This window comes from Sphaeramia orbicularis, chromosome 15, assembly GCF_902148855.1.
Source record: "Sphaeramia orbicularis chromosome 15, fSphaOr1.1, whole genome shotgun sequence".
NCBI lineage: Eukaryota > Metazoa > Chordata > Actinopteri > Kurtiformes > Apogonidae > Sphaeramia > Sphaeramia orbicularis.
Window position 1 is genome coordinate 3,521,321 of NC_043971.1, and position 16,323 is coordinate 3,537,643.

At 41.9% G+C, this 16,323-nt stretch overlaps 1 protein-coding gene across 1 annotated transcript; it reads right to left on the minus strand.

Annotated features, from left to right (window-relative positions):
• Positions 1 to 962: 962 nt before the first annotated feature.
• Positions 963 to 9,997, minus strand: dlk2 (delta-like 2 homolog (Drosophila)). Its single transcript, XM_030156197.1, has 6 exons — positions 9,782 to 9,997; positions 6,056 to 6,143; positions 3,311 to 3,368; positions 3,009 to 3,139; positions 2,096 to 2,240; positions 963 to 2,000 (listed from the first exon to the last, which is right to left on the minus strand). Exons 2-6 carry the CDS (start codon positions 6,135 to 6,137, stop codon positions 1,220 to 1,222), a joined length of 1,197 nt encoding a protein of 398 aa, XP_030012057.1. The 5' UTR covers positions 6,138 to 6,143; positions 9,782 to 9,997; the 3' UTR covers positions 963 to 1,219.
• Between the last annotated feature and the right edge of the window lie 6,326 nt (positions 9,998 to 16,323).

Genomic DNA, 16,323 nt, shown 5'->3' on the forward strand with positions numbered 1-16,323 from the left:
CAGCTAGAGCTGAACTGCTGATGCAGAATGAGGAAGATGTTGAATTTATGAAAATGACTGAATACTTTGTGTTAAAGCTAGAGCAAATGGATATTATTGGGACACGTCTTAAACAGCGGTCTGTGAGGAACACTTAGGAGCGCTGGAGTAAAACAGACATAGAAGCAGGAGTCAGACGCCAAAATTTGGTTTCACTTTCGTTTTCACTCCAGTTACTAAACTACTACAAAAAGACTTGATGAAGTTTGTTTGTTGTCTCATTCCAAACGTCACTTTGCACCTGCAAGTTACTGTCTGGAAAAAAGAAATCCAGAGTTGGAAAGAGGATCTGCTCTTCAGTCTTTAGCTTCAAAACAAATGTAGGCCTTGGCTCAGATTAAATCCAGTTTACTTACCCAGGATGCACCTGCAGCACGGATCCATGACGCATGAGCGGTTAGGGTTAACTTCATGACAAAAACAGAACAGAGTACTAATTTAAACTAATTAAACATCATGTTGTCTTTATCAGTTATGTTTTTATTACACAGATGATAAATTACACAATAAATTAGAATTAGCTTCAGTTTACACATAATACATTGAAAAAAAAAAAAAAAAAACACTGTAAAAAATATACACAATGTAAAAAAAACATCTTATAAACATACAATACACTGTAAAAAATGACATGTTCAGATACATCAACACTGTAAAAACTGAGGTGAAATCATTCAGAGGTGTTTTCATCCGGTGTCGGTTGCTTATATCAGCGTTAACACACCTGGTCTAAGACTCAGGTAGGTTGAAGTGAGTTCAGGTGAGATCGTCATAAACCGTGAGCTTAAATTTGGCAGCAGTTTGTTCATGCTTTGTGTCTTTGTCTTGAAAGCCATGTCGTCAGTGATTCAGGTTTAATTTGATAACAGTACTAGTGAGGTTTTCACAAACTTGATTGTCTGTGTTTAAACTGTTTTGTTTCCACACACTAATTCCAGTAAAACCAGTCATGAGGGTTCCAGCTGTTAAATGTTAAACTTTCTAACCGTTTTATGTAAGGTCGTTTAGTTCAATATCTACTGACGAGCTGATGATCAATGACCTTCAATTATTGACCAGGTTTTGTATCCGTTTTCTTATTTCACTATACATTTCCAGAGGCTTAACATTAAAGTTCCTGAGTAACTGCACGTCAAATATCTGTACAGAGGTCCGTTCTGATTGGCTGTTTTCTCGCTGGTCATTTGCATATTAACCCTTTTGATCCCTGAACTTCTGTGTTCAGTTTCTTCTTCTCTGTTTCGGTGGCGTTCAGGAAGCTAATGTGACATTCCTGTTCTCCGTCCTGCCGCACTCGCCACCTGCTCTTCTGCCCTTGCTGCTGTGATGAAGACGACGAAGGCGGTGGCCAACAGGGGGCGGAGCCACAGTCTCTGCAGTGACCCTGCAGCACGAGGCCGGCGGTCAGCGCTACAAGGCTGAGTGTCACCGCCGTCAAAACCAACAAGGTGATGAGCTGCACCTGTGACAGACCGCCGGTGCTGCGCTCACTTACTGTCACCTTCAACAGCCTGTCGCCATGACGACTGCTGTTACCGCTCCTCCATTTCCCTGTGGTCACATGACGTCTGGCCCCTCCTCCCTCCCAACCCAGCGTCGTCCATGTGTTCTCATCGTCGCTCCTCAGCGGTGTCTGGCAGGTGACGCCGGTGAACCAAGGTCGGCAGACGCAGGTGAACCCTCCGGCGCGGTCGAGGCAGCGGCCGCCGTTCAGACACGGTCGGCTGGCGCAGTCGTCCAGGTTGATGGTACAGAAGCGTCCAGTGAATCCGACGGGGCAGATGCAGGAGAAGCGATTGACACCGTCCAGACAGGTGGCGCCATTCGCACACGGTTTCATCAGGCAGTCGTCCACGTCAGTTTCACAGCGTGACCCCGTGAAGCCAGCGAGACAGCGACACGTCAACGCCGCTGCAAAGCCGTCGGCATCCTCGCACAGACCGCCGTTTTTACACGGAGACCTGTACACAAACAGGAAACAATTACTATCCAACATCTCATCTGTATTTCAGTAGCGACTGTGAAACATTAATGAAGTCAAATGAGCGTTTTCGACCTCCTCTGGAGACATGGCCCCGCCTTTAGGTGACAGTGTCGGCCGTGGAAACCGTCAGGACATAGACACGAGTATTCACCATTGTCCTCGATCACACAGGACGCTCCATTCAGACATGGAGGCTGCTCCGAGCACACCTGGAGATCTGAAACATGGATAAACAGGATATGAAACATGGAACAACAGGCTCTGAAACTGGAAAAACAGCAGGATCTGAAACACGGAGAAAACAGAATCTGAAACACGGAAAAACAGGATATGAAACAGAAAAAAAACAGAATCTGAAACAATGAAAAACAATAGGATCTGAAACACGGAACAAACAGGATCTGGAACATGGAAAAACAGGATCTAAAACATGGAAAAACAATAGGATCAGAAACACAGGAAAAACTGAATCTGAAACACAGAAAAACAATAGCATTTAAAACACAGATCTGAAACACAGAAAAAAACAAATAAAGCACTCAGAGAGCACAGACCTCCACCAAGACAGATCTGCCCCCCCGATCACCACAAAAATTTTATTATTTCTTCCTTGTGCCAGTATCAGCATTTCCTGAAAATTTCATGAAAATCTGTCCATAACTTTTTGAAAAACAATAGGATCTGAAACATGGAAAAACAGGATCTGAAACACAGAAAAAACAGAATCTGAAACACGGAAAAAACAACAGGATCTGAAACCTGGAAAAAACAGCAGGATCTGAAACTGAAGAAAGAACAAGATCTGAAACACAGAAAAACAATAGGATCTGAAACATGGAAAAAACAGAATCTGAAACACAGAAAAACAGGATCTGAAACAGAACAACCACTATCTAATGGGTCTATTAATGCATATATCCAGTACATTCATGCATACATATATACGTTTTGGATGGGGGGATGGGGGGATGGGGGGGTGGCTGACCTTTGTCGCAGAAGCGTCCTCCCCAGCCCGGGTCACAGCTGCACTGCCACGGCTGCTGACAGGAACCATGACGACACCCGGGCATTGGAACGCAGCGGTCGCAGTGGTCGCCGTCCCAGCCAGGATCACACCTGGAAATGTCAAACAGGTACGAGTCAACAACACGGCGCCGTTTAATGGAACAAAGACCAGATGCTGTCAAAGCAGATGGTCAAACTCCACCACCTGTGTTGGTGAACATATGAGTGATGTAACGGCGTTGGTGTGCCATGTGTGTTATTGATGATGAGATGATTGATCACCTGCAGACTCCAGACTCATCACAGCGGCTGTTGGTGATGTTACAGCTGCACTCACTACCTGCAGAAGAAGAACAGGACAGGTGAGACAGAGGCGTGGTCACATGACCCAGGTGCAGCGGTGTGGTCAGTTAGCCGTTCTGAAGGAGGCGGAGCCAGTTTTCATGGTTGTATCAGTTGGTGAGTCTGTTTCATTTCATCTTACAGATTGTTTTTCAGTTTTGCTGACAAACTCTGCGACACAACGACCCATCAAATAAACCTGAACAAACACCTGTTTCAGCCGACGCCTCCTGTCAGTCGCTCTGTCTTTGCATCTCAGCTGCCAGAGTGAATTTCAGGATCTCAGGTCTCTGGTGGGACATTAGCAGCAGGCACTTTGACCTCTGACAGGCGGTGAGCCACGTGGCGTTTGGTGTGAAATTACGGTGAAGAACTAGTTTGGGTTGAAATGAGGTACCGTCATCACTACCAAGTACACGATGAAATACACTTAAATCTGAAAATAAAACTTCAATAAATAATTATTAATGATTAGTAAATCTGTGTGCTGCCAAGTCGGGGAAAAAATAGATGAGATGTTTTCACATTATTTCAAGTCTTCGTGTTAAAATGTATATCATCATAGGTTGTTGTAATAATGTGACAATACACAAAAGATTACGGTCCTGCTTTCACTCTTCTTTTTCATACTTTGTAAGATGTTTGATCATTAGATAAATTTACTGGAATATTTATCAAGGAGGTTTGAGGCGCTGAGGCTTCCCAGCAGCACTCGAACACATCAAGGTGAACCGGTCTGTGTATAGTCCTCAGGCCCTGACCTCTGACCTCCGACCTCTCTGCCCGGAGGATCATTGTGGATCAGGTGTCGAGTGGAATGAAGGCGGATTGTTTTCAAAGGCGGATGGACAACAGGCTCGTCCTCGACCATGGCGTTCCAGAACGGCGTTCCAGGACAGTCCGGGAGCGGCGTCCTGCAGCGGCGGTGGAGGGTGAGTGCCGGTCGAGCCTCCCAAAGGGGGACGACAGCTGTGAGGTGCTAAGTGTTATGTGAGAAGACGAGCCGTGGGGTTAATGTGACAGCTGGAGATCCGGATCCACAGAACAATAGTGCGGCCCACACCCGGCGGGGCTGATTTACCGCCGTGCGGATTCACCCGCGGCCTTCGTGTGCCGATAATTTTAGCTGCTTTAAACATGATGAATGATTGAAATGGGCTGTGATTGGTCGGGCGGGGGCCACACCTGTGGACATGGTTATAACAAAGGATATTGTTGCCACGGTTACACACAGACACATGAGCTGGTGACAAGGCCAGCACATGAACCCGATCCAACCACACACGCTACGGCCACACGCTACACGGACGGACCAATCACAGCACTCATGACCTCAGCACGGGGTCAGGAGTTCACCAAGAAAATACAAACTAAAGCCCTCCAACTACGCAGAGCGTTAAGGCCACGGTTCAAACTCTGCCCACTGACATTCTGGATAAAACATTGTGCATTTCTACGGTGTCTTAGACCGGATCTGTCCAGTCATCCCTCACGTCTCTGTCCAGCGTCCTCCATTGGTGAACAAAAAGCACAATTTTTCACACAGAACACTAATATTAGGCAGTTAAAAAGTTGTATTTTTTCAGAACAAGTTGATGCTCTCTCAGATTTTGCAACATGAATAAATACATCAACCAGCCTGTTTAGAATGAAACACATAAACATTAAAAATAATGAAGGAATGGGCAACATCTGGAGCATCACCGAGTCCATTTACATGATCATATAACTCCAATAAATGTTGTTAATCAGATAATTGTAATAATCAGATCTGTTGCATTTACGTGCACTTCAGAAATGCAGTAATTCATAAACCCTGGTTTAGACGTTTCAGTCTATTATTGTATTTATTTCAGAGTTTGTACATACGTCGTGATGGCAGCATCAAACTTCCTGTTTTTGTCTTCTATGTCACTTCTGTTTTCTGTTTTCTTTGTTTCCTCACATGTTCAGATGTAAAAGAACTAAATAAGTCAAATGAACCTGTATACATGTATAAAGACATTGGAGTATTGGGGATAAATCCAGGTGTTAATCTTATTTAATATAACAGACCAGATTGTACTGTTTAAATTATCAATAATCTGATAACTCCACAAATCAGATAATGATTAGTGTGGATGTGAAAGCTGCGTATGACTTTTGTTACCAATCTTTCATCAAGTCCGTAAAACCTGAGTCATAGCCTAAGTATCACAAATCCATAAGTCTTTAAGTGATTACTCACCTGAATCTCTCCTCTCACGGTGAACAATTTCTTAGTGTACTCCACCATAAACAGTCCACGTGTTTACAAACAGAGCTGGTAGGTCACTCGGGCATTGTTGGAAATTTGTTGTGATGTGCATTGTGGGAAGCGGATCTCCACACAGCTGCAGTAGCAGCAAAAACAAACATGTTGACCAAGCGAAAGCGGCTGCGTGGAATTCTGTTTCCCACAATGCGCGTTGCAACAAATTTCCAAAAATGCCCAAGTGACCTACCGCTTCTGTTTGTAAACACATGGACTGTTTTTGGTGGAGTACACTTAGAAACTAGAGTTTTGATGTAGAAGATTTGTGCGTTTTTCATTTCTCATCACATTGGGTTCAGGGATTTTCATCAAATTAGACCAGACCATCCCCCTTTCACGCCACACTCTGATGGACCGCCTTCCTCTGGGACCATGTGACCCGGTGACCTTACCTTGACCTGTGCAGGGTGGGACCAAGACGACGCAGCAGCTCCACAGCAGCAGGAGGATGGCGGCGGATCCGAGAGACAACATGACGACCTGAAACAGAAGCAGGCACCGTTAGATAAACACACACGGCGTGTTCATGTTCTAGATGACACACAGATAAACACATGAGGCTTCTGAAAGGCGAGAGGGAGCCAAACGCCTCGAGCTGTCATCGTCTCCATCAAAGGTCTGGACCAGGTGTGGGTTCATAAATCTGAGACCGGCCAACACCGTCCTGTCCATCCTGCTCTGACCTTCACACAGTACGACTATTAGAATTTCAAACCTGAACATCACACCACAATCCCGCAGAGAATGAGAACAGGACGAAATGTGTCTGATGAAAGCAGACACTGACCACAGGTTTACTGGACATAAGGTGGAATGTTGACAGCGAAGTCACTCAAACAGTAAAGAGAAAACAGGACGAAAACCCAATAGTAAAATTGTCCAATGACGGCCTAGAAGGGTTTGAGTTTCAGACGTTCTGTCCTCATAGTAGACCAAACTTTTTCTTTTCGTTGGTTATTACAAACAGAGATTAAGAATTTAGTTTGTGTTCATGTTCCTCTGAAGGTTTAAGTTTCCCCTTAAGACTCACATGGAAACCAAGGTTATTATCGTTAACGAAAACTAACAAAATGACAAAAACTAGAATTGTAAAAACATTTTCATTAATTGAAATAAATAATAACTATAATTAAAAGAAAAAAGCGATAACTAACTGAAACTGTATTGTGTGCTTACAAAACTAACTAAAACGTATAAAAATTATGGATAAAATTCCCTACATTTTCGTCTTTGTCAATGTCAGATTGATATGAAATCGATTTATTTCCCTCAAGCAATTTTAGCTGCTTTCACCAAATGATATTTAACAGTCCGTCACTTCTCGTCACTTGTGGTTTCCAGTCGTCTTCTGGTCCCCACTCTACCTGGAAACATGGAGACTAAAGTTGGGAGAAAGCAGCAGAGTCCTGTCTGGGATTTATTTGAATTCAATGGCAAAGAAGATAAAAGATATAAAGAAACTAAAACTAAACTACAACTAAGCATTTAGAAAATAAGGAAAAGTAATAAAAACTAGCAAACCTATTCTGAAAACTAATTAAAACTAATTGAATTAGAGGGGGGAAAAAAGTCAAAACTAAGCTATAATGAAAAATCCAAAACTATGATAACTGTGATGGAAACTACCTGTAATATGTACACGTCAGATCTACAGGGTGGGGAAGCAAAATTTACAATATTTTGAGGCAGGGACTGAAAGACAGTGTATGACCAATTAGTTTATTGAAAGTCATGAGAATTTATTTGCCACAAGAACATTTACATAATAGAAAATGTTTTTATTCTATGTGTCCTCCTTCTTTCTCAATAACTGCCTTCACACGCTTCCTGAAACTTGCGCAAGTGTTCCTCAAATATTGGGGTGACAACTTCTCCCATTCTTCTTTAATAGTATCTTCCAGACTTTCTCATAATAGTTTTGCTCATAGTCATTCTCTTCTTTCCATTATAAACAGTCTTTATGGACACTCCAACTATTTTTGAAATCTCCTTTGGTGTGACGAGTGCGTTCAGCAAATCACACACTCTTTGACGTTTACTTTCCTGATTACTCATATGGGCAAAAGTTTCTGAAAAGGTATGGATAATAGTGTTAGGTATGATTATGACATCAATATATGTTTGGTTTCAAAACAATTGACGTAGTGCCTGCTGAGAAAAAACAACTAAATGTTCATTGTAAATTTTGCTTCCCCACCCTGTACAGGTAAAGTCTGAACATATAAGTGTTAGACGTGATCCTCCATGTGCTGCAGATGAGTCTGACAGCAGATCTGGATCTCCTTAAAAGTGGATCCTTCAGGTTTAACTGCTGCTGAACCCGAGTGTCTCCTTTGAAACCTGATCTTCTGTCAGAGTCTCCGACACGGTGAATCTTTAATATGAACACTCGGACACGTCTTTGCTGCCCCTGCTTTCGTCTGACTGAGCAGCTGATTTTCACTTCAGCTTTAACTTCACATGATTTATGTATGAGAACACAATGTGACTAAATTGTGTCCAGTTTCAGGTTTGAGCCTTTAACGCTGGATCACAGGTTGGTCTTTACTGTCGGTCAGCCGGACTCCGATCCGTCTCCGATCCATCTTGGTGTCGTCATTTGGCCGAGGCGCCGTTCCGTCCTCACTTTACAACGAATCAGCAGCTTCTGCTTCCAGGAACTGAGTGAGAGGATGATCGTGTCCTGAGTCCCCAGGTTGAGTCCTGACCGGTTGGACCTTCTACTGTTATGGCAACCCCCCCACAGACCTGATGAGCATTTGCACCACAGTAAACTGGTTCAGAATCTGAAAAGAACCAGTCACCATTTGGAGACTGGTGTCCTGAACCCTTTTTGAAGGTCTGGGATTCATGTTGGACTTGGTGGGTGGAGGGTTTTTGAAGCCAACAGCGCTCTCTGCTAATCGACTGTAAACTCAGACGTCTGTTTACAGAGGTGTGAATTCAGGTGTGAATGTTGATTTTCACCCCATCGGTCGTTGTTTTCCCCTCAGACGTCGTCCTCCTCTCACCTCGCTGAGGTGTTTCCTCCTGTTTCCATCTGAAGACAACGCCTGCAGCATCACTTAAAATGTTTCACGGCTGAAAGTTGTTACTAAACCAGCCACACTGCAGCAAATTCACATCAGGCAACGCATCTGATGTTAATCCATCAGCAAATTAGAGCTAACATTAGTGAATATGCTTAATGTAGATTACATTATTTACTGAGGTAAAGTTCACTGTTCCCTTTTCTCAACACTTAAATGCGTTACAGTTCCTCAGCTATTTGACTCTTTACATCCAAATAGTCCTTTTATTTCAGGGAGGTTCCTGGGTGAAATGACCCATTAGTGTCTTGGTGTCGCCCATGATGACTGTCTGAATTCTCCACATACAGAGGAAATGACTTCCAATGTTTCCTTTACTTTGTCCTTTAACGTCTGGAACACTGGACCATCCTTGATCTCTTCATGAAAATTAACTGGACAACCTCTGTCAAAGCTCCTCCTCTTTGCTCACTCCTCCATATGCATTTTGGGTAATTGAGACATCCTTCAAGTGGCACACACCATGATCACTCACAATCAAGCATCGAGGGGTTGAGGAGGTGAAAAATAAGGAGGTGAGAGTGGCCTTCCGAGTGTCTGCATTTGAGCCGATGAACACAAGTAGACGTGTTCAGTCACAACATATTCACTCTTAAGTTCTGTGTCGATACTTAGCATTAGCTGCAATCAGCTTAATGCCTACACTTCGATGGGGTTATCTTGTTGGTGAATGTAGACTGTTTGAGTAGACCATCACTCTCTGATCCATTAAATATGAATTTGAACTATAATTTGACAGGGAAAAATATATTGCACTTTATAACTAGTAAAACAAGACATTAAATCTCAACTTAAATCTGCCGTAGATTTAATGTGCTTAAAAAATTTGTTTCCCTGTTTATAGTCTTTGTGCTTAGCTAGGCTATGTGTCCCTCTGTTGACAGTCTTTATGCTAAGCTTGGCTAATAGTTTACCTCTGTTTACAGTCTCTATGCTAAGCTAAGCTAACAGTGTGGTCCTTTAAAGTCTGTAGCTGCAGCAGTGATGGGTTCAGGAGTCATGTGACCTGCATTCAGCTTCCTGTCCTACCTGTGGACCTGGCTCTTTTCGTGTCTTCAGATCCGTCCGATCTCGACGTGCTCTGGTCCGTGTGGCGTCTCTTCCTGCTCAGAGCTTCGTCTGTTCAGCCTGTTGCTGTAGCGACGGACCTTCAGGTCTCTGTGCCCACACAGTCGACTGACAGGCGCAGAGGAACCAGGATCATTTTCAGGAGATTAGAGATGAACACAACCTCCGCAAAAACAGGAACTGACACGAACTGACACGCCTGGAAAGCATGTAACTGAGTCCTACATACCAAACACACACACACACACAGCAACACACAAGCACACACACTTTCAGTGTTCGAAAGAAAAGAATGACGGCAGTGTGTGTGTGTGTTTTAGAAAGGAAAGCAACAGGTGGTCGATTTAATGCTTCAACATGTACACACAGTTTGTTTCTGCTGCGCTCTTTACAGAAGCAGAAAAAGTACTGAAGCACTTACAGCGAAGAACTAACACTGATTAGATCTGAAACCGTTGTTCCATTCCAACAGAATCACAACATCAGATACAGATTCTTCTCGTTGGACTGAAAACTGGTCGAAAACAGTTTCACTTCTCTGCTTCAATTTCTCCCTTGTCCCATCCAATGTTCTATGTATATTTATGAAGGAATCAATGAAACAAATCTTGAAGAAACAGGGACTTGTGAATTCTTGCACTGAACCTGAGAGCTCTACCTCAGTTTCGCTCTACTTGGTACAGTGACAATGAAGAGATTCTGATTCTGAAATTCCGAAAAAAGCACATGGAAAATTTACCAGAAAAAACACATGAATTTTCTGTTTTCTACCGGTGTTCATGTGTTTGTGTGAAATTTATGTGGTTGTGAAACATCCATGATCTATGATGTTTATGCAGCTTTTCTATAATCCAAGACCCTCACATCAAATCAATGAGTAACTGCACTGCATGAATCCCCACAGGGGGCAGCACTGAGCAGCTACAGCATAAAACTAAATCAATACATGAAATACACCAAGCATGTCTTCAAGTCTGCTAAAGATTTTGAGATGCACTTCAACTTAAACATTAAATTTGTTGTGAAATTCACATGCTTCTTTTTTTGATAAAAGTTAAATGTTGACATGGATGTGAATCAGTGCAGAGGAAATGATTACCTCTGCCGGGAGGTATTGTGATCACTTTGCTTCGTGTGTTTGCGTGCGTGCATGTTTGTTTGTTTGTTAGCAAGATAACTCAAAAAGTTATGGATGAATTTTCAGGAAATTTTCAGGAAATGTTGATACTGGCACAAGGAAGAAATGATTAAATTTTGGTGGTGATTGGGGATGGGGTGGGGTGGGGTGCAGATCTGTCTTGGTAGAGGTCTGTGCTCTCCGAGTGCTTTTCTTGTTTATGTAAAGTGATGTCTTTAAAGGTGCGGGAGACATTTGTGACCAATTTTTCATCAAATCTGTAAAACCTCAGTCATATCCTTAGTATCAGGAATCCATAAGTCTTTCTGTGATGACTCACCAGAATCTCTTGCCTCATGGTGAACAATTTCCAAGTGCCATCCACCATAAACAAACCATTTGTTTACAAACAGAGCCCGTAGGTCACTTGGACATCTTCGGAATTTTGTCATGATGTGCATTGTGGGAAAGGGAGGTTCGCGCAGTCACCTGGCTGCGGCAACGCAACCATATGGTATTATATGGATGAAACAAACACGATGCGGAAACGGCTGAAACATGGAAAAAAAAATTGGAGGAATATGCATAGAGGGAAGGGAGCTCCTGCCGTTTCTGCGTCGTGTCTGTAGCAGCTGCCGCTGTCAGGTGGCTGCGCGAACCTCCCTTTCCCACAGTGCACGTCACAACAAAATTCTGAAGATGCCCGAGTGACCCCCCAGCTCTGTTTGTAAACAAAGGGTTTATTTATGGTGGATGGCAATTCGAAATTGTTGACCGTAATGCAAGAGATTCAGGTGAGTAATCACAGAAAGACTTACAGATTCGTGATACTAAGGATATGACTGAGGTTTTACAGATTTGATGAAAAATTGGTCACGAAAGTCTCCCGCACCTGTAATACCACAAAAAGACATAACAGAAAATCAGTACATATAGTCAGGATTCCCCGAACTGAACATCTGTGTCCAACATGGGATAGAGACTAACGCAAGTCTAAAAACATAAAGGAAACAGGGCTGTCAGGATCAGCATGGTGGTCAGATGAGGGGGGTGTGGCCAAAGGGTAGCCACTACAGGGGAGGAGGCATGACTAGAAACTACTTAGGGGAAGACAGGCGACACAAACAAGGCTGAGAAAACAAGAAGAATGGAGGAGGGACCTGAAAAACTAAATCCTGACCGTCCACAACCCCAGTAATGTGGACTTTGAGTTTGGAACCAGCCAACGTGTTCACACTGGGAAAAAGTTGTTCCAGCACCTGAAAAGTCGGTTTTAAGATGGAATCAAAGCCAAAGTCGTGACATCGTGAGTGGGTGTGTCATGTCTAGGTTGTGAAGACAAGCAGGAAGTAGAGAAAGAAAAGAAAAAAGTGGAAGAAAAGTTGAAGTAACATCATCAAACTTTGATTCCACTTGCAAAACTGGTGAGAATATGGGCTGGTTTGTAAGAAAAGTACCAAGGTTCTGAGACTCCAGAACCGAACACCATCTACTTAAACAGGAGTCAGAGCAGACGTCCTGATTGACCACCACCTGTGACACCTGTTTACACCTGAAGCTCAGGGATTGGATGTTTGTAGCTGAAATGCATCATGGGAGTTGTAGTCGAACAATAATCTGTTGAGATTGACCTCAACTCCCCTTTGCACTGATTAAACGCAATTCAAACTAATGGGAAGTCAATCCCATAAGAATGATGTTGCTGTCTTAGTTCACTGAAGAGAAAAATGTACAGAAACATCACTCGATGTTTAGCTGCCGTTCAGTTCGATGTCATCTGTCCTGATTATGTTCATTATGATGGAGAGATCATATTTCTCTTCTATTTATAAGTCAGATCAATGTGAAACTTTATGAGCCAGTAGCTTTGGAACACATCTTCTAACTTAAGTTATTATTTCAGTTAATTCCCATTATTTTTTTTTTTCAGTGCTGGGTTTCGTTTCAGTAGGGGTAATAAGCCTGGTCTACAGACCTCCGCTGTATGTTCAGCTGTTATCATCACACTGAGGCTTTTTTTTACCGGATTAAGTGGATTCAGTGAGTCATCAGACACATTATTGGTTATTTGTGGACCGGTCATTACACACCGGAACGTGTTAAAGCTTCTACTTTGTTTTTATTTGACTATGTTCCATCTTGATGAATCGCTGTTGTGGACTTTATCACGATTATTGTATCACTGATAAAAGCAGGTAGTTTTACATTTTAGAGCCATGACTTATCTTTATTCCACAGAAGCGTCACAATATTTTATTTATATACAATAATAGCATTAACTATTTATACAGGACATGTTTGTAACATGAGAAGATGGATATCAGCGTCAGTGGTTATTATTAGAGTTATTAGAAAGTTATTTCTATCTTTTGTCTGTTTTAACCAAAGAACCACCACCTTGTTACCATATTTAATTCTAAATGTATATATGACATTATATTATATTACAGACTGATCTCATGAAATTGTGTTGTATTCACGCCAGTTCTTATGGCTTTTGGCGTGCTATACATATGCATTTTCGTTCTTTCGTGTGTTATTCAACACCATTTGATCGCATGTCAATTTACACCAAGATCTCTGATTCACGTATCTGTGACCACTAACCCTAATCCTCAGTGCATAGTATTTGATGTGGTGTGAACATACATACGGAACGCTTATAATGCATACAGCAAGGTTATTATCGTTAACGAAAACTAGCGATATGACAAAAACTAGAATTGAAAAAACATTTTCGTTAACTGAAATAAATAAAATTATAATTAAAAGACAAAACATTAACTAACTGAAACTGTATTGTGTACGTACAAAACTAAAACGAGTAAAAATTCTGGATAAAATTCCCTTCGTTTTCCTCTTTGTCAATGTCGGATCGATACAAAATCTATTTATCTCGCTCTAGCAGTTTTAGCTAGCGGCACCATACGACACTTCATGGTCCGTCACTTCTCATTACTTTTGGTTTCCAGTCACCTTCTGGTCCCCACTCTACCTGGAATTATGGAGACTAAAGTTGGAAGAAAGCACCAGTGTCCAGTATGGGATTTATTTGAATATGCCAGAGAAGAAGAGAAAAGATACGACAAAACTAAAACTAATACTAGAAGCACTCGGAGAGCGCAGACCTCTGCCAAGGCTGATCAGTGGCCCCCCCTGTGGGCCCCCCCACCCCCGATCACCACCAAAATTTAATCATTTCTTCCTTATCCCATTTCCAATAAACCCTGAAAATTTCATCCGAATCTGTCCATAACTTTTTGAGTTATGTTGCACACTAACGGACAGACAAACAAACAAACCCTGGCAAAAACATATCCTCCTTGGCAGAGGTAACTAAAACAAAACTAAAACTAAGCATTTAGAAAAAAATGAAAACTAATAAAAACTAATAAACCTGCTCTAAAAACTAATTAAAACTGAGAGGAAAAAAAAAAAGTCAAAACTGAATAAAACTAAACTATAATGAAAAATCCAAAACGATTATAACCCTGGTGTACAGATACCATGCCAGTTAAAAGTGGCGTGTACATTTACGCAATTTCATGTTGTCACGTCGTATATTATAATGGTGTCATTTCAGTTTAATTGAAGTTTGAACATTTTATTGTGAATGGTTCTCATCGTAACAGACAACCAGGGGTCAGAGGTCAAGGGTCAGAGTGACCTGATAGCAGGTGGAATAACAGAGTAAAGGTATTTCCAGTGGTCAGAGGACATGACCCCCCTGTCCCACACTGTCTGTTCCAGAGTTCTGTGCTTTTACTCTGGAGAGCTGGTATTTATAGACAGAGTTTAACACACAGACTCTACTGTCAGTAGAATCTGTAGAACCTACCGAACACATTCAGTTCAGGTTATATAAGACACACTGGAATTATACAAGTCAAAGGTATGTTTTAAAGTTTCGGTGTTTGTTTATTGTCCTACAGCTGCTTTGAGAATCGTCCACTTTTTATTACTGAACGTACTGATTGGTGTTGGTCTGTAAAAGTGTCATAAATAAACTGATTTAGTGACACAAACTTAAAAACATTTCAGAGATAAAATGCTGGAGTTGATTTAATGTCATTCTAAAAGCTGCGAATTAATGATATAAGAAAAAAATAAATAAGCAAATCCTGAGAAAAAAGTCAGATATTCAAGATAAAGTTGTGTGAATAAATGGCAATAATGACAAACACATAAACCAGTGCACAAACATGTGGATCCTCAGGTCCAGGTTGGGACTCAACTGGACACACAACACAACACTGTCCACTTCAATGACTACAGACGGCAGGTCGGTCTTACCTCCATGAGCCGAGTCCTGGCGTCCACAGCGTCCTCAGCCTCCACAGACCCACTGTGCTCTGAGTCACAGACCCACTCACACTGAAGCTTATTTGAGTATATCCGAATCTCCTCCCTCTGACACAACAGACACACACATTAACACAGTCTCCGCGGTGTTAAATGAATGAGATGTGTGTTTTAATAAGTGTTGATTGGCCTCATAAACAGTGTCTGCGTCTCTTTCACACTGAGCTTTGTTCAAACACAACACACACACACACACACACGTTTTCACCCATGTCTGATAATTGACAACCTGCGCACACGTCAAACATAAATTCTGTGTCTGGATTGGTTTCTGTGTCTACACTAATCACTCAAGACTGTGTAATACTGCTGAGGGCCACTAGGTGCTGCTCCATCAGCTCCCATAGACTTACACAGAACGTTTCTAAAAATACAATACGACAAGTGGTTCCAGGCACAACAAACCCCGCCCCTCGCATGTAGCTTATTTTGGCGTCAATCCAGCTGATGTCATCATGTCTATGCGTGTGCTGATGTTAGCATATCAATTGCCTCTATATATGTGCCAAGTTTGAAGTAAATTGAAACAAAATGGATGTATTTATAGACATTTGAAACTTCACCTATTATAAGTGAATGGAAGAAAAAAAAAAAGATTTAAAAACTTCATTAAAAATGTGAACTTTGACCTACTTTTCCCAAAATGTAACCACATCTATTCTGGGTCACTGGCAATCTATAAACCCAATTTTGTATGAATTCAACCAATAGTTTTGCTGCTCGAGACATGTGAATTTTTGCCCATTAAAGGTAAATGGGGGAAAAAAAACTAGATTTTAAAAATTCATAAAAAATTTGAAGTTTGACCAACTGTTCCCAAAATGTAATCAGATCTATTCTGGGTCACTGGCAATTTATAAACCTAATCTAGCATGAATTCAACCAATAGTTTTGCTGCTAGAGTGTTAACAAACAAACAAACCAAACCAAAAGGGACCAATTCCCCCTTAAACAAACGTCCTGCCCCCTCAAATTAAAGTTTCTGAAGGTAGGGAAAAGGAAAGTGAGCTGCACAACAGCGGGA

Bases quoted from the DNA above. Each gene is read 5' to 3' on its own strand.
- dlk2 (XM_030156197.1), bottom strand. From the start codon at position 6,137: ATGTTGTCTCTCGGATCCGCCGCCATCCTCCTGCTGCTGTGGAGCTGC. The intron at 3,140-3,310 runs GTGATCAATCAT...TGACATTTCCAG, and splicing joins GATGAGTCTGGAGTCTGCAG to GTGTGATCCTGGCTGGGACG. The intron at 2,241-3,008 runs GTCAGCCACCCC...TCCATGTTTCAG, and splicing joins AGGACGCTTCTGCGACAAAG to ATCTCCAGGTGTGCTCGGAG.